This window comes from Delphinapterus leucas, chromosome 3 (assembly GCF_059928025.1).
Source record: "Delphinapterus leucas isolate spDelLeu-1000000601 "Yukka" chromosome 3, BTC_Dleu_Yukka2, whole genome shotgun sequence".
Classification (NCBI taxonomy): Eukaryota; Metazoa; Chordata; class Mammalia; order Artiodactyla; family Monodontidae; genus Delphinapterus; species Delphinapterus leucas.
Window position 1 is genome coordinate 85,020,413 of NC_143131.1, and position 18,329 is coordinate 85,038,741.

The 18,329-nt window shown below is 33.7% G+C and overlaps 1 protein-coding gene across 4 annotated transcripts in view; it reads left to right on the forward strand.

The window, feature by feature from the left end:
* Positions 1-18,329, forward strand: part of PPIP5K2 (diphosphoinositol pentakisphosphate kinase 2) — a 75,809-nt gene that overhangs the window by 40,638 nt on the left and 16,842 nt on the right. For 3 of the 4 annotated variants that reach the window (XM_030759699.2, XM_089908410.1, XM_030759700.2), the window contains 8 exons: positions 83-224; positions 828-1,051; positions 7,015-7,142; positions 7,723-7,837; positions 11,391-11,498; positions 11,588-11,704; positions 14,842-15,009; positions 17,380-17,553. In XM_030759699.2, the coding sequence (XP_030615559.1) occupies positions 83-224; positions 828-1,051; positions 7,015-7,142; positions 7,723-7,837; positions 11,391-11,498; positions 11,588-11,704; positions 14,842-15,009; positions 17,380-17,553 (1,176 nt within the window). The remainder of the gene's footprint in view (positions 1-82; positions 225-827; positions 1,052-7,014; positions 7,143-7,722; positions 7,838-11,390; positions 11,499-11,587; positions 11,705-14,841; positions 15,010-17,379; positions 17,554-18,329) is intronic. The other variant, XM_030759705.2, reaches the window with a different exon arrangement.

Genomic DNA, 18,329 nt, shown 5'->3' on the forward strand with positions numbered 1-18,329 from the left:
GCTACTGGAAAATTTTGTATATTGTTCTCTTGGCCAATTGAGCATAACCAGATGTAAAAATATATACTCTATTCATTTGTAGCTTACTCCATCTGGAAGCATTTCTCTTATCAAATCAATGCATTTAATTAAAAATCCTGTGAAGACCTGTGACAAAGTGTATTTCTTGATACAAAGTTTGACTTCTCAAATCAGACATCGAATGGAAGATCCCAAATCATCAGGTAAATATTTTGTTTTCCTTAGATTAGAAAACAAATAAAAGGCACTATTCAGTTGCTATAAACATTTTTAAATAAGATGTGCCAATCATAAAAAATTCAAGCCTTTAATGCTATATTTAGCATTAGATAGGTATGTCTAGGTGTAATTTGAGTTAGTATATATCCAGCAAAAGAATAATAGTGAAGCTATAATTGCTTTTATCTGTGGTAGCATGAAAGGGATAATAAAACATTTTTATTTGGTTAATTATGTAGCATTACTGTACAGTTCAGCAGCAAATAGGCAGCATAATAAGAAGGAGCAAGCAACAGGAAGGTGATCAGTGCTCTGGCTCTGAGACTAGCTTAGTTAATAACTTGGGCAACTAACGTATGTAACATATGGAAGGTCTTCTATAAAACCAGTTCCTAACCCATGTATTTATACCTTTATTCAAGTCTACAAAATATATGGTTGCTAATAGTATATGCCTATGATAACATTTCCTAGCTTGTTAACAATTTTACCTTTAATATTTAAGAAGTTTCTAACTACCAATTTTTAATATATATTCTTTATCTGATTTTGAAGTTTAGTATACTAAAACTGTTATGTTGTTTTAGATATTCAGCTTTATCATAGTGAGACCTTAGAGCTCATGCTACGTAGATGGTCCAAGTTGGAGAAAGACTTTAAAACAAAGAATGGAAGATATGATATTAGTAAAATCCCTGACATATATGACTGTATAAAATATGATGTCCAGCATAATGGTTCCTTGAAATTAGAAAACACAATGGAATTATATAGGCTTTCAAAGGCATTAGCAGATATTGTTATCCCTCAGGTAAGTAATTCCTACATATCAATTTTCTTGTACTGTTATATAGATACTTTTAAAATGTCTATCAGTGGATAAAAGATAGTTGGTTTTTGTGTCCCAGTAAGCCTATAATTTTAAAAAGGAAAGTAATTATGAATTTATATTTTAAACTTTTTGTTACATTAAATCATTGTTTGATTTTTTAATAGTTTATAGTGACTTTTTAAAATTTAAGAATTGATACTCTTAATAATAATATGCTAACAACAAACAAGACAACTGAAAATAGGATGGGATAAATCACTTAAGTATTTATTGGGCATTTATTGTGCACCTACCAGCTCTGTGCTATGGGAATGTGTGCAAAGTGGGAGAAAAAGGTAGTTGTGTCCCTATATAAATTTTGGAAGTTTTTTTACTTTCTGTGGAAGTATTTTGAAAATAATATTTAGAGGCCAGGATGTAAGTAGTTATTTGTGGGGTGTGGTAGAGGTGGAACGGGGGGCCTTATCATTATAGGAGAGTAAAAATAGAGGTGTAACCAAAATTCAGTTAACTGAAATATAATTAAACAGAGAATCAGATGATAATAAAGAGACAGGTGACAAGACAAGTTGAGATAAGAAATGTGTTAGAAGAAAACAGTTGCAGATGCCCTTTGGAGAACTTTTTTCAACTCAATTACCAAAAGATCATTTGGACATTGTAAAAGGGAGATTGGAGTAAATCACACATTCCAACTGTGAACCAAAGTTAAAAAGCAGGAAAAATGAAATACAGTTGATTTTTGACCAATGTGCGTTTGAACTGTAGTGCGTCCACTTATACGCAGATTTTTTACAATAGTAAATACTACAGTACTGCATGATCCACATATCCACAGTTGAATCTGCCAGGGATGCAGAACCACAAATAAGTTATTCTCGAATTTTCAGTGGTGTGCAGGGTTGGTGCTCCTAACCTCCACGTTTTTCAAGGGTCACTGTACATGAAAAGTGTAAAGATTGTATATAAAAGTAGCCTCACTTAAAGATACTCATATATAGAAAACAGTGGGCAGGTTCCTTAATAACTAAAAATAGAGCTATTTTATGATCCAGCAATTCCACTCCCATATATCCAGAAAAGATAAAAAGTCTTAATTCAGAAAGATACATGCATCCCGGTGTTCATAGCAGCACCATTTACAATAGCCAAGACATGGAAACAACTGAAGTGCCCATCAGTGGATGATTGGTTTAAGAAGATGTGGTGTGTGTATGTATATATACATATATATATCTCTCTACACACATATATATATACATACACACACCACATATACATACACACACACCATGGAATATTACTCAGCCATAAAAACAAAATATTGCCATTTGCAGCAGCATGGATGGACCTAGAGAGCACCATACTAAGTGAATTAAGTCAGAGGAAGACAAATATTATATGATATCACTTGTATGTGGAATCTAAAAAATAATACAAATGAATCTATATTAAAAAGTGGAAACAGACTCATAGACATAGAAAACAAACTTATGGTAAGGGAGGGGGGAATGATAAAGAGTATGGGATACACACCGCTATACATAAAATAGGTAAGCAACAAGGATTTACTATATTCTCTCAAGAATTTACTATATACTAGTTCTCAAGGAGAACTATATTCAATATCTTGTAATAACCTATAATGGAAAATTATCTGAAAAAATATTGGGTTGGCCAAAAAGTTCATTTGGGTTTTTATGTTATAGAAAAACCCGAACGAACCTTTTGGCCAACCCAATATATAACTGAATCACTTTACTGTACAATTGAAGCCAACACAATACTGTAAATCTACTACAATTAAAACTATACTTCAGGACTTAACTGGTGGCACAGTGGTTAAGAATCCACCTGCCAACGCAGGGGACATGAGTTTGATCCCTGGTCCGGGAAGATCCTACATGCTGAGGAGCAACTAAGCTCATGTGCCACAACTACTGAGCCTGTGCTCTAGAGCCCGCAAGCTGCAACTAGTGAGCCTGTGCACTACAACTACTGAAGCCCACGTGCTCTAGAGCCCATGCGCTGCAACTACTGAAGCCCACGTGCTCTGGGGCCCACAAGCCACAACTACTGAGCCTGCGTTCTGAAACTACTGAAGCCTGCACGCCTAGAGCCCGTGCTCTGCAACAAGGGAAGCCACCATAATGAGAAATGCATGCACTGCAATGAAGACCCAGCGCAGCAAAAAAAAACCAAAAAAAACTCCAGTGTCCTTTTCCTAATATTCACAGAATATCCAGGAAAAACTAGAGACTTAAAAACTGGGAATTCAGGCTGCACATCTTACCTATAAGTATTTGTGTACATGTTAAAGTTTAGCTTATTCTTTCAGCATGAAAGAACAACTATTTATTTGTTTGGTCAGTGTATATGATGTAGACAGGTTTAAGTATATGGTATAAATCAGTGATTTGCAAATAAATTCTCTTTAAAAGAGGATAAAAATATCTCATACTGCAAGAATATGTCTTTGGGCCTCACTATAAGAAACATAGACTTAGAAAACAAGGACTTAGTCTCTGACAACATCTTTCATTTGCTAAATAGAAGTTTTATTCTGCAAAAGAGGTTTTATTTTACACAATAAAAAGTTGTATTTTTATAACAGATAAGAAAAGCAGACATGTAGATGAATGGAACAGAATTGAGAGCCCAGAAACAAACCCGCACATATATGGACAATTAGTTTATGATAAAGGAGCCAAGAACATACAATGGAAAAAGCATAGTCTCTTCAATATAGTATTGGGAAAACTGGACAGCCACATGCCAAAGAATGAAACTAGACCACTATATCACACCATACACAAAACTCAAAATGGACTAAAGACTAGAATGTAAGACCTGAAACCATAAAACTAAAAGTAAACATAGTATGCTCCTTGAAGTTGGTCTTAGCAATATCTTTTTGGATATGTTTCCTTGGGCAGGGAAACAGAAGCAAAAATAAACAAACAGGACTACATCAGACTAAAAAGCTCTGTACAGTACAGTAAATCATCAACTAAACGAAAAGACAACCTACGGAATGGGAGAAGATATTTACAAATCATATATTCAATTTGGGGGTAATATCCAAAATATATGAAGAACTCATACAACTCAACAACAACAACAAAACAGCCTGATTAAACAATGGGTAGAGGAGCTAAATATTTTTCCAGAGAAGACATACAGATTGCCAGGAGGCTCATGCAAAGATATTCAACATTACTAATTATTGGAGAAATGCAAATCGAAACCACAGTGAGAGATCACCTCAGGCTTGTTAGAATGGCTGTTATCAAAAAGGCAAGAAATAACTAGTACTGGAGAGGATGTGGAAAAATGTGTGGTACACTGTTGGTGGGAATGTAAATTGGTGCAGCCACTATGGAAAACAGTATGGAGATTCTTCAAAAAATTAAGACTAGAACTACCCTATGATCCAGGTATTCCACTTCTGGGTATTTATCTGAAGAATATGAAGACTCTAATTCGAATAGATACATGCACCCTGTGTTCATTGTGGCGTTATTTACAATAGCCAAGATATGGAAAGTGCCCATTGATGAATGGATGGATGAAGTAGTATATATAATACAATGGAATACATAAAAAAGATACAGTCTTGCCATTTATGGCAACATGGATGTACCTTGAGGGTGTTATGATAAATAAGTCATTCAAAGAAAAACTAATACTATATGATTTCACTCAAATGTGAATATTAAAATTTTTTAAAATAAATGAACAAACCAAGCAAAATAAACATGTATTTATAGAGAAAAGAGTAATAATTACCAGAAGGGAAAGGGGGTGAATTGAGTAAAGGAGGTAAACTGTATGGCGATGGGTAGAAACAACTTCTGGTGTTGAGCATACTGTAGTTTATACAGAAGTCAAAATATAATGTTCGCATGAGACATGTTATAAACCAATGTTACCTCAGTAAATTAAGTAAATAGTAAAAGAGCCTCGATGGTATGATGGAAGATAAGAACATCTAAAGATTATATTTGTTATTAAGAGTCTTAATTGAGATGGCACACATTTATTGAAGTTTGAAGATCATTTCTTTGGTGATTGTGTTATGAAATGCAGAGGATTCTTTATAATAGCATTTGCAATATAAAGTCCAATGATACTCTCATTAAATATCACCATATAATAAGCTTTCAAATATCTTCATCTGTTATTTTAATCAGTTCTTTTTGTGGAAGAAATACGAGAACTTGGGTATCCAACAATTAATTATTTGGTCCTAGTTGGTTATGGCAGCTTGCTTTTTCAGCTCTACAAAATATGTCACTGTTTTGAAGGGAAAGGTTTTTTTATTATGAAAGTAATATATCTTTGTTATAAAATATAGATATAGCCAAAAAAAAAATCAGTATGCCATTACCAACTAGAGAAAAACATTTCACTGTTTTGGAAAATTCTAAAAGGCCTTTTCCCTTAAATTCATGGATAAAATTTTTTTCATAAATTCGTATATATGACAAATGTATTCTTTGCAAAAATGGAACCAGGAAATGCATACTATTTTATAACCTGATTTTTTTTTCTTGGCATCAAGAAATTTTTTCCAAATCAGTAAAGCTAAATATACTTCATTTTTCCTAATGGCTGAATGATGTGATGTAATAATAACTATTTAACCAATTTCTCACATTTGGAAATGTGGATTCTTTTACTTTCTTTCACTCTCCTTATACATATGTCTTCTACATACAATCAAGAAGATTTCCAGAACTCTTTTACCAGTTTTGTTACAGACCAGCAGTGTATGAGAGTGCCTGTTTCATTACACCTTGCTAATAACAACAGAAAAATTTCCTTTGATGATGTTAATTTCAACATTTTCCTTTTGTTTACACATACATACACAATTGCATACATATTTCTTTTCTTCATACCAATTTCACAGTCATCTATGTTGGTGAGATAATTAACCAACCAAGCTTTTGTGTTTAAGGTAAATGACCCAAGAGTTTCCATTTTCATACGTCTTCCATCTAATTAATCAGCCTTTTCTTTATTAGACAGTTTTGAGATTTATTATCCATACTAAAGTTTTGCCATCTGGGAAGTACCTGATAACAGCAAGTAGCCTTTAAATACAGGTATCCCAGAAGGAACTGGGAGAGAAAGAGTGTGCTTATTTCTTCCCTCTTCTCTACTCTTCCTTCTTTCCCGCTCTGTCCCTGCCTTCCTCCGCCTCCACCCCACTTTCTGCCCTCTTCCTTTTATACCCTCTCTTCCCATCTACACACACATCACAGATTTTTTTCTTATATCAGGTCATTTTCTCATCTACCCCTTTGAACTGTAATTTTTATTATAATTCTTACAATTACTATGTTTTCTTAACACTTTGGATTGTAATTCCTCATTTAATTAACTTATAATGGTTATACAGCTCATTAAGTTTGATAATTTCACGGCATTTTCGGCTAACCACTAGTTAAAACCTTTACAGTATTGGCCAAAGGCTTTTAAATAATTTGTTAACCTTTTTAATCTTTGACATTCAAATAGACAAAAATTTCATGGTTTCAATTTATATTTCTTTCTGTATGTTTATTGACTATTTGTTCTGTGCTTTAGTGTTTGTGCCCTTAATCCATCTTTCTTTTAGGGTTGTTTTCTACATTTAAAACCTGGTTGAGTTGAATACTTTTCATAAAGATTACATTCATCCATTCATCCTATCCTCTTTAGAAATTACTTTCTTTTTCATTTACACCAAAATAAAATTCTTTAAATTACACTCAATACTTTGGGGAATAGTGTACTTGAAGTTGCAGAAATGTAAACTAGGAACATTGTATAATGTTCAAAAGATGCTGAATAAAAATACTTGTCGCTCACTAAAATTCTTAAATTTAGTAGTACCTTTATTGGAGTTCTTTATTATTATACCCTTTTTCTAATGTTGTGTATGTTCTGCTCAGGAATATGGTATAACTAAAGCTGAAAAACTGGACATTGCCAAAGGCTACTGTACTCCTCTAGTTAGAAAAATTCGCTCAGATCTTCAAAGGACACAAGATGATGACACTGTAAATAAACTCCATCCTGTGTAAGAGACTGTACTGGTATTTAAGTCTATAGGCATCTGTTTTTGCATTCTTCAAATCTAATTACTTTTTAATGTTCCTATGGCTAAATCAGGAGTGTATCACTTGGCACACTGTGGAAATAAATATTACCTAGGTATTTCTAATAGTTAAATTCCAACCAAGGTTCTTTTTGGCTCCAAATTGGAGAAAAAACTGAGGCAAACAGGGAAAGAGGATGTGTGTTATCATTCACATGTGATCATCAGTGATCATCCTCATTCAGCAGCATTAACATCTGTGAGCTTCTTTAGTGCTATGACCTCTTTCACTGTTAATAAAGGTGCTTAAATAACCTATTTACAGTGAACTTGACTAATATTAATGCTTCTTTGACTAATCTCAGTGGTCCCAGTTAGTTCCAGTTATCTTCATGTTAGAGGAATACCTGCTAAGATAACGCCTCAATTGTTATTGGAAGAGTGATAGATTTGCTTACTATGTTCTTTTACTTCTAGCAAGATTAAATGCCATTTTACAAAATAATTTCATTAAGTTTTAACTGCATGGTTACGTTTTAACACTGTCTGCTCCTTACTCTAGGTATTCCAGGGGTGTTCTGTCACCTGAACGTCATGTCCGTACCAGATTATATTTCACCAGTGAAAGTCATGTACATTCTTTACTGTCTATTCTTCGCTATGGTGCCTTATGTGATGTAAGTAGGATAAGTTATATAAATCTATTTAACAAATATGTGTTATTGAATTTATAATCGAATCACTAACACCATTTTTTACTGTGCAGTTTTTAATAATTCATTATTTACCATCATTTGTCAAGGGTCTACTTTATACCAAGCACTCTGCTAGATGTTGGAGATAATGAAATGTTCTCTTCCCTTTGGAGAAGATCCATTTAAGCAAACAATAATACAAAATATTTTAGGTAATGTTACAGGCCAGTGGCAGTGAGATAAAGAGAAACTGATGAATTTGCATTATTTAGAGGTTAGAATCAATAGGACTTGGTGTTTGGTTGGACATTGTGACTCTTATTTACTGTTATGTAATGAATCATACCAAAGGTTACTGCCTTAAAACAACCACAGTCATTTTATTTTTCTCTCTCATGGTTTAAAGGGTGACTGTGATCAGGCAATTTTGCATTGGGCCTCTCGTGATGTTGCAGTCAGACAGTGGCTCGGGCTCAAGTCATCTCACAACTTTCTTCTCATGTCTGGTGCTTGATGCACAGAACATAGCAGCTGAGTTCCAAAAGTGAACTTCCTAAAAGAGCAAGGAGCAAGCACAAAGCATTTTTATGACCTAACTTATGAAGTTACGTAGTATCACTTCTGCTGAGCATTTTTGGAGGCAATCACAGAGGCCCATCCAGGTTCAAGGGGTGAGGAATAGACCCATATTACTAGATGAGTGGAGTATCACTGTCACTTACTTATTGTAAGATGAATACTTGGGATTGGATGTATTTTGGTGGCCATATTTGGAAAACAGAGTCTATCACAGTATGTCCATTACCCACACAATCCATATTTCTCCCTCATGCAAAATTCACGTAATCTCTCCTCCAGTATTCCCTCAGGCTTATCTATTACAGCATAAACTTGACATCCAGGATCTCATTATCTAAATCAGGTCCAGGTGTGGATGGGACTCCTTGGGGAGAGCTCCTTGAGTGCTCAGGAGAACTCAATCTCATTTCAAAGACCTATGAACTGAAGATACCAATTGTCTGTCCTTCATACATTTGACATACAGTGGTGGGATAAGCATAGAATAACTGCTGTAGATAACCTTTTCAAAAGAGGGGAAAACAGAAGGTACACCATGGTCACTGGTCCATAGCAATTTTGAAATCTGCCTAGGTACTTACTGCCCATTCCTTAATTAGGGCTCTGTCATACTGCCAGGGAGTTGTTTATAATGGTTCATGGCTTCATACTTTGGGTTCTTAATTGCTTCATCTAGGTCATCCTTCCTTTTCCATAAAAAGTAGCTCACATTTGCAGCTAAGTAGTTTTCTTTAACCTGCTTCCTGTCCAAGGAAGTTTGGGGATCCAAAGGTCTGTTTATTTTTAGTTCAAGATGGTATAATTTAAAAAACAAAACAAAAAGGAGTAATTTATAATCTACTTTATTAAACAGTTCACACCCACAAATCTTAAGAATAAGCCCATTTTTACATTGGGCTCCCTCTGTGTCTACTGAGGGATAGTACTCAGCAGTCCTTATTGCTTAATAGTGAGTATCTGAGAGACATGCTAGTATAATCCTGAGAAAGTCTTTGCGTCTTTGAAAGGTCTGTGAGCCTTAAATCTTTCTGAAGTCTTAGCAAGTGTTTTTACAATCACACCCATGTTTTCATGACAGATTCCTGCGTTTCTGTTCTTCCTGGAAGCCACTTTTTAACTATAGCATTTTTTGCTGTCTGGAGAGGCTAGGAATGAGAAACAGTTTTATTTCTGAACTCTGCAAGTCTTGGCTCCTTTAATTAACCATTTTCCTGTAGTTTATCTCCCTCTTCTCAGTTCATCACAGGTAGTGAGAAGAATCTTGGTGACCTTTTGAGAATTTTTCCTAGAATTTTTGGTAGCTAGCACATTGAGTTCCACTGTCTGCAGGCTACAGTGTTTCTACACTTTATGCCACTACATAACAAGGGTTCTTTTTCCTATAGTTTCCAGTAAGATTTTTTTTTAACCTTCCTATAGTCCCTCACCAAAAACCTCCTCAGTGCCCTTTCAGGCTTTCACTAACACTCTCTTTTTGAGGCATTTTAACTTTCACCAACACTCTCCTTGAGGCCCTTTCTTTGCTTACAGGTGTGGAAGGTAAGAAAGAAAAGAGAGTCAAGAAAGGTTCCCATATTTCTAACAGGATCATCTACAAAATTACTCATCATTCACTGATAAGTAACACTTGGGGGAGCATCAGGCATTAGAAGGAAAGTAATGAGGTTAGATGGCTTGAATTTGAGGCACTAGTAGGCTAGTCAAGTGAACATGACCAGTAGTATGTTTATATGTAAGGCTAGAGGTTTGGGTTAAAGGTACAGAGTTGGTAAGCCAACATATTAATGATGGCTGAAGCAGTGGCTATTAATAAGATTCCCAGGAAGTTTGTATGTGAAAAAATAAAGAAAATGATGTTTTAGAGATTGGCAGTGGAAGTGATAACCACACAGACTTAGAAATTTTAATATCCCCTTTCTTTCTCAGTACACTCAAACCACAAATTATCTAGAATACAATGTCACTTCTATCATATATCAAAAATATCTTTTCAGCCATCTCCAAACTAGCAAAAAATAAGAATTAAAAAACTTTTTATATGTATATATATATTAGCATATACATTTATGCACATCTATAAAAAAATAATCTTTAAAAGAAAATGAATTCAACTTTGTTTTCTTTTGTACTTTTTAAAATAAAGGGCAGTCAGTGAAATGTATGAAGATTTGGTATATGTCTCCTGATTCTTAATTTCTCTTATCATTGGGCCTTGATGAATAGTTATTATCAGAGTTACCCTAAGACTATGTAAGTGTTCTTTTCCCATCAAATTTTCCAATTCATATGTTCTTTTCTCTTGTTTTTTATTTCTTTTTTATTCCTTAATAGGATAGCAAAGTGGCATCCCTTGCATACATATGAGGATTAGTGGAGCTTTAATAAAAGAAATAGAGAAAAAAATGACCCTTAATTAGCAAGGCAAGAGCTTATATATCCATTAGTAATGATGGAATTGTTTTAGGGGAGGAGAGATACATCTCTTATGTGGTCACCTTTTAACTTTCTTGCACTTATTTATAAGGTAGAAAGAACATAGAAGATGTAAGAATGGAGAGAAAGCCTATAATTGGAGCGTAATAGTGAGTGATGCATAAAATTGTAACAGATAAGTTTGGAGAGCCATGCCTTGAGGATTCTAAGAGGATTGGGAAGCCATTAAAAGGTTTTAAGCAGGGAAGTGAATGGCTTTGGTTTCTGTGTAGACAATAGATAGGTAGAAGTAGATATGAGGAAACCATTTAGGGAGCTATCACAGTGATCTAAAGAAAGATGATGTAGTTTACACTTAGGGTGGTGGCAGTAGAAGAAAGCTTGTTGAGTATATATAAGCTTGTTGAGTATTAAGTATTCACCTCATTTGTGTGGTATCAATCAGGATTAAACAAATTACCATAATGAAAATAAAGTGGTTTTAAAGTAACATAATATGAGAAAATGCTTACCATTTATTCAGGAATCAAAGGATGAACAGTGGAAACGAGCTATGGATTATTTAAATGTTGTCAATGAACTCAACTACATGACTCAGATTGTTATCATGCTTTATGAGGATCCTAACAAGGTAACAGAGTGTTGATTTGCATGTGTTACCAGAGGTAAATAAATAACTTGAAGTTTCTCATTTTGAAAGTGTTCTGTAATATTTTTTAGGATCTTTCCTCTGAGGAACGCTTTCATGTTGAATTACATTTTAGTCCAGGAGCCAAAGGATGTGAAGAAGACAAAAATTTACCATCTGGCTATGGATATAGACCAGCTTCAAGGGAGGTAATGAAGATGAAATTTTCATTGCTTAGTTACTACAGTTCTAAATATAAATGAGGTTTCTTTAAGAATTTTCTATTATGTACTATAATTCTTATCTCAACTAAGTAGCAAGATGGTTTAAATTTCTTGAAGTATGATTTGGGTAGACAACATTTTTACGAATATTATATTTTATCTTTTCTCTAGATTTTTTGGATTTTTAATATCAGTAGTTAGAATGGATAACTATAATTTTTGTTTTTGTCCTCAAGTCCTACTTGAGGACTAGTCCATTCTTTACTATGCTAAGCACTTGTTACGAATTACTGCAGTTTAATTCTTAACCTTACAAAAGTTAAATATGTACTCAGCTTTAAACCTTTTTTACTAAACTATAATACATATTCGTAAACATACCTAAATCATAAGTGTGTAGTTTAATGATATATCACAAAATGAACACAACTGTAAAACAACTAGCCAGGTTATAGATAGAAGATCATTCTAGAAGAACCAGTTGTGCCCCCTCTTTCTCACAACCTCCCTGCCTTCTCCCCAAAGTTACCTACTATCATGACTTCTGGCACCATAGATTAATTTTGTCTATTTTTGGACTTTATGATCACAAATGAAATCACAAAATATGTGCTTTTTGGGGGTGGAGAGTGGGTTTGGTTTCTTTCATTATGTGTTTGAGATTCATCGGTTCTTCATTTTTGTTGCCATGTAGGATTACATTAAATAAATATGGTGCAGTTTATTAATCCATTTCACTATGATGATCATTTGATTTGTTTCCAGTTCAAGGTTTGAAGATGGATGCTTTTATGAAGATTCTTGTTCAGGTCTTTTTCTGAACATATGTACACATTTCTTTTGGATATATATGTAGGTGTAAAATTGCTGGGTTATAGGGTATGCGTATGTTCAACTTTTTAAAATACAGTCAAATAACTTTCCAAAGATACTACCATATCTTTATCAGCACTTGGTATGATTAGTGTTTTTAGTATAACTATTTTGGGGACTATCTAGTGATATCTTGTTGTGGCTTAAATTTACATTACCCTCATGACCAATAAGGATTAGTACCTTTTCTTATATTCATTGGTTATTTGAATATGCTTTTTGTGAAGTGCTACTGGCTAGGACTAGTATGGTGTTGAGTAGAAGTGTTGATACTAAGCATCCTTAGTATCATCCTTGTTCATTCCCAAACTAAAGCAAAAGGTCATGTTTCAAAGTGAACTTTTTGGAATTTTGATTGAAATTACATAAACTCTGCAGATCAGTGTTGAGAGAAATAACACTTTTACAGAATTGAATCTTCTAGTCCAAGGACTTGATATACAGCTCTGAATTTAGTGAGCTATTCTTTATATGTTCTTGATAAAATTAAGACTTTTTTTAATGTCTTGTATTTTCTTTGTCAGAGTAATTCCTAAATTCTTTATGTTATCATAAATGGCTTATTTAAATTTCATTTTCTGTTTGCTATTTTCATATTGAATTTTAACTCATTTTTATAGAGAGATTTTATAACTAACAGCCTTACTGCGTGCTGTTTATTCATTCTAATAATTTATACATAGAGTCATTTGAATTTTCTATGTATATGATCATATCTGTGAATGATGACAAATGTCCAGCAAAATGTTGAATAGATTTAGTGATGGTGGGCACTCTTGTCTTCCAGTGATTTATTAATTGTGATGATTGTTTCAAGTTTTTAGATATCCCTTACCTGGTTGAAGAAGTTTATCTTTATTTTCTATACCCCTTAGTTTGATGAAGGTTTTTATGTACTTCTGCTTGGCTTCTTTTAGCTAACGTACATTCATAAGATTCATTGATGTAATTAGTTTTAGTTTGCCCATTCTTAGTGCTTTAAAATATGTGTTTTAGTGTAATTTACCCAATTTATCCGTCCTGTTTATTTATTTTTAAATTTATTTATTTTTTTATTTTTGGCTGCATTGGGTCTTCGTTGCTGTGCGTGGGTTTTCCCTAGTTGTGGCGAGTGGGGGTGACTCTTCGTTGCGGTGTGTGGGCTTCTCATTGCGGTGGCTTCTCTTGTTGTGGAGCACGGGCTCTAGACGTGTGGGCTTCAGTAGTTGTGGCACACGGGCTTAGTTGATCTGCGGCATGTGGTATCTTCCCAGACCAGGGCTCGAACCCGTGTCCCCTGCATTGGCAGGCAGATTCTTTTTTTTCTTTTTTTTTTTTTTTTTTTTTTTTGCGGTACGCGGGCCTATCACTGTTGTGGCCTCTCCCGTTGCGGAGCACAGGCTCCAGACACGCAGGCTCAGCGGCCATGGCTCACGGGCCTAGCTGCTCTGCGGCATGTGAGAATCTTCCCGGACCGGGGCACAAACCCATGTCCCCTGCATCGGCAGGCGGACTCTCAACCACAGCGCCACCAGGGAAGCCCGGCAGAAAGATTCTTAACCACTGCGCCACCAGGGAAGCCCTACCCATTCTATTTAGATGGATAGTTAGTGGAACTTTTTTAAACGTATCTGTTTTCTGTACTATACTGTGAGATTCTTATAATTTGGGACAGTATCTTATTCATCTGTGTCTTGGCACATGGTACATACTCACTAAATGTTCAGTGAGTCATCAAATGGTTGTTATTTAAGTATGCAGTCTTTACATTTGTTGGAAATATTTGGCATAGAGTTTGAATTTTCTAAAATTTATAACTTAGATACTGTTTCAGTTTGTGGTTGAGTTGATGGCATTACTGGTAACAAAACTGATCTCTTTTTTCTTACTGTCATTTATTATTATTATTATTTTTTAAACATCTTCATTGGGGCATAACTGCCTTACTGTCATTTATTATTATTGCTTATTTATTTGGGCATTGGATGAAATTTAATTAAGTACTTTGTTTTATATGGCTCTTTATTGTCGTTTTATGATTTAATGTATCCAAAGAGTATGTATTTCTTGAAGTCAGGAACTCTATCATCTGTCTTACAATATCCAGAATAATACTAGGCTTTCATAAGAATTCAATTATTAATTTACTTGAATAAACAAACTTGTATATGTACTGCAAGTGACTACACCAGTTGGTGGTTGAATTTGTTCATATGAAGAGATTGATTTGTTTTATCTGAATTTTATTATGTTATGTTCTTTCTGCACAGAATGAAGGCAGGAGATCTTTTAAAATTGATAGTGATGATGAGCCACATACTTCTAAAAAAGATGAGGTTGATCGAGCTGTGATATTGTTTAAACCTATGGTATCAGAGCCAATTCATATACACAGGAAGTCTCCACTTCCAAGATCTAGGAAGATGGCTGCAAATGAAGTAAGTATATATCAGAGCATGTTTTTTATGAAGTAAACTAACTATATTTTAATAAAACAGAAAAGAAAATACAGCTTTAATTATCAAGCTTGGGAACCTAACAGATTTTTAATTGTCAACTTTATTTTTCAAATAAATTTTTTAAAATATAGAGGCAGTTAGAAAATACAAAGATTAATTTTAGAATTTGGAGCTTTATAGTTTTCATAGCAAAGTTGAATAGAAGTAGTAAAATAAGGCCTTTTGAAGACTTGATCCATTATTTTCTTGTCACTTTAGGTTATTCTAATAAAGAACTTTTTTAAAAGTCTGATATAATGGATCAGGAATAATTTTTGGTTAAAAGTAGTGAGAAATTGCCAGAGATGCTTCAGCAACAACTGATTCCAATGACACTGTATATTAAGATGTGAGATTCTGAATTGTTAACCTGATTGCAAAAGTCAGTATAGGAATTTGAAATTTTGATGCTATGGTTGAAAAATTTACCTTTGTATTATATTAAGGTCTATAATTAAATAACTTAGGCTAATTCTTATGCTCACTAACAAAATAACATTTAAATAGCTACTAAAATAACACTTAAAAGGAAAGTTGAAAAAAAAGAAAGGAAAGTTGAGTAGTTGGAATAAAGTTTAAGTAAATCTTTAACATCTGTATACATCTTTATACTCTGAATACCTTCTTTTTGGGTTATTTATATTCTCTATAGGATGATTCCCCCAGCACTGATTTGAGATCAGTGCTTAAAAATGTTTTCTAAATGCTCAAGTAAAAGTATTAGATAGGAAGAACCATCAACTTTTAGGTTAGAAAAATATTTTTTGTTGATGATTAAATATGCCAAATCTTAAGAGTTAGGTATAGCATCTAGCAGTTGGTGAGTAGGAACGTAAACACCAACAAATGAGAATTATGCTCATTTCTATAGCCCCAAATTATACAAACATATGTGCTTTTGATTCTCCAATTTCAAATGTATGTGTCCCAATTTGACAATGATGTATAGGAAAAACATCTCGATAAAATAGATTGTTGTAATTTTACAGTTGAAAATGTATACTAGTTAGGATTCCCGTGAATGGGATATTTTAAGTTAATTGTGGGTTGGCCAAAAAGTTCGTTCGGGTTTTTCCTGCGCTCTTTTGGCCAACCCAATAAAAAAGAGGATGATTAACAATTGTAGAATTTGGGATTATTCTATTATAGCTTAATTTAAGAATGAGAAACCTGGGGTTATGTTCAGTTATCTTTAACTTCAGAAAATTGGGAAATGACATTTATTAATGTAACCTAAAATACCATTTGTGTGAGGGCAGTGATTTTGGTGTTGTTGAACAAAGCAATCTGCAATTCATCAGACTGTTCAGAGTTTCACCATTAAACCTTTTTTCTGAACTCCAGAAGAAGTCTGTAACACTGATACAGTCAAACGTATTCTGAGTCTCATCTGTATTTGTGAAATCTTCAACAAAATCACTGCCCTTTGTTAACTCTTAAAACGCAGAACACATTTATAAACCTTTTTCTCGTAAATACTTAAATAGTTGCTTTCAAGAGATTATTTCTATGCCATGCTAAACTTTTACTTCCATAAGGTAAATTATTCAAGTAAAACCTTGAAGACTTTTTCCAGCGTCCATCATCTCCATGGATATCAGAAGTTTGTACTTCCAAAAGACATACAGAGAAAAAGACTATTCTCTTCATTTTGTGCAAGTAGATTTTACTCTGTCCTCACTGTCTGAAACCTGAACATGCAAACATGTAAAATGAGAATGTTTGCTGCATGTTTTGCCTACTGAACTCTATAAATAATCTTTGGAGGGGGTAAATAAATAGATAGCTTGAAAGTGTAAACAAGTGCAATTTGAATCCTCCATCTTATGATCTCTAATTTTTTTTGTCTGGCAGACAGATTTCCTTTCATACATATATACAATGAAGTCTCTTTAACCCTTTGCAGGATTCTTTAGTGCTTTGGGTTGAAAAGTTTGCCCAGTATAGCATAAAACCTCCTGAATATCATATTTTTAACATTGCTAAGATAAAAAATTGTTAAAATCTTTCAAGTTCTAAGAGGGAAGTGACAACTATTAAGCAGTATAAATATTTTGTATATTTAAGATAGTAATGTAATTCTCATAATCATTATTACTTACAGTTAGATTTATAACTCATTCCGATCAATTTCTCAAATATTAAAATATTTGGCTCCCAAGTTACTGTTTAATAGTTTTTAAAAAATTGATAAACAAATGCAAACAAACTGTATTTTTTTTTCTTTCTGATCATTTGGCTCTGTTGTATCTAACTTTGCATGCTCTGCTTTTTTTTTTTTTTTTTTTTTTGCCCCTTTCTCACTTCCAGGAAGAGAGCCCCCTGAGTGTGTCTAGCCCAGAGGGTACTGGTACCTGGCTGCATTACACCAGTGGTGTGGGTACTGGGCGTCGAAGACGCAGATCAGGGGAACAAATCACTTCTTCCCCTGTCTCCCCCAAATCATTGGCTTTCACATCCAGTATTTTTGGCTCATGGCAACAGGTTTTTAAACTTTACTTCATTAAACATTTTTCCTCCCTGCATTCAGAGCAACAAACAGCTGTCTTTGAGGACATCTAATCCCTTATATTTTACATCAGAGTAAATACTTCTGTTTTTAAATTTTGAATTCACTTAAAAATGCTTGTAATGTCTCACAATATTTGAGGGAAAGAAACCACTTACATTGCATGTGTTCAGCATTTTTACTGGGGGGGTTTTAAATATCCAGGATTTTAAAATTAGTCAATAAATTTTATACTCCTGGAACTTTAGCTTGTTAATTAAAATTTTTTAAATGTAAAGAAATCATTTTTTGACTTTTTTCTTCTTTAAAACATTCAGAAATGAAATTACATAATTTGATGATAAGAAAATTTAATAACCTTTTCCCCCATAATTGAAAAATAGATTCCATTTGGAATTTGCTGAGAATGTGAACATTTTTTTAAATATCAAAATTTACGTGGCCCTGTGTTAATTAGCAGGATACATCTAATACTGATGGTTCTCTCCCTCGCTTTCTATTATCTGGAAGTATCTAATAATTACATACAGTATGGGTTTTTTTAGTTGTATAATATCTTAATGCTCTCTTTAAGATAAAAGGGGACAATGTATATGTGCCCATCAACAATATGCCCCAACAAAAGGGGTCAAAATAAAATTACTTCAGAAGGACTTTTTGTGATGACATTTGGAAACTTAAAATACTGTGGGATTTTTTAGTTTTTTGTTTTTTCACAATGGAAGGTCTGCTCATACACATGACTTTTCCA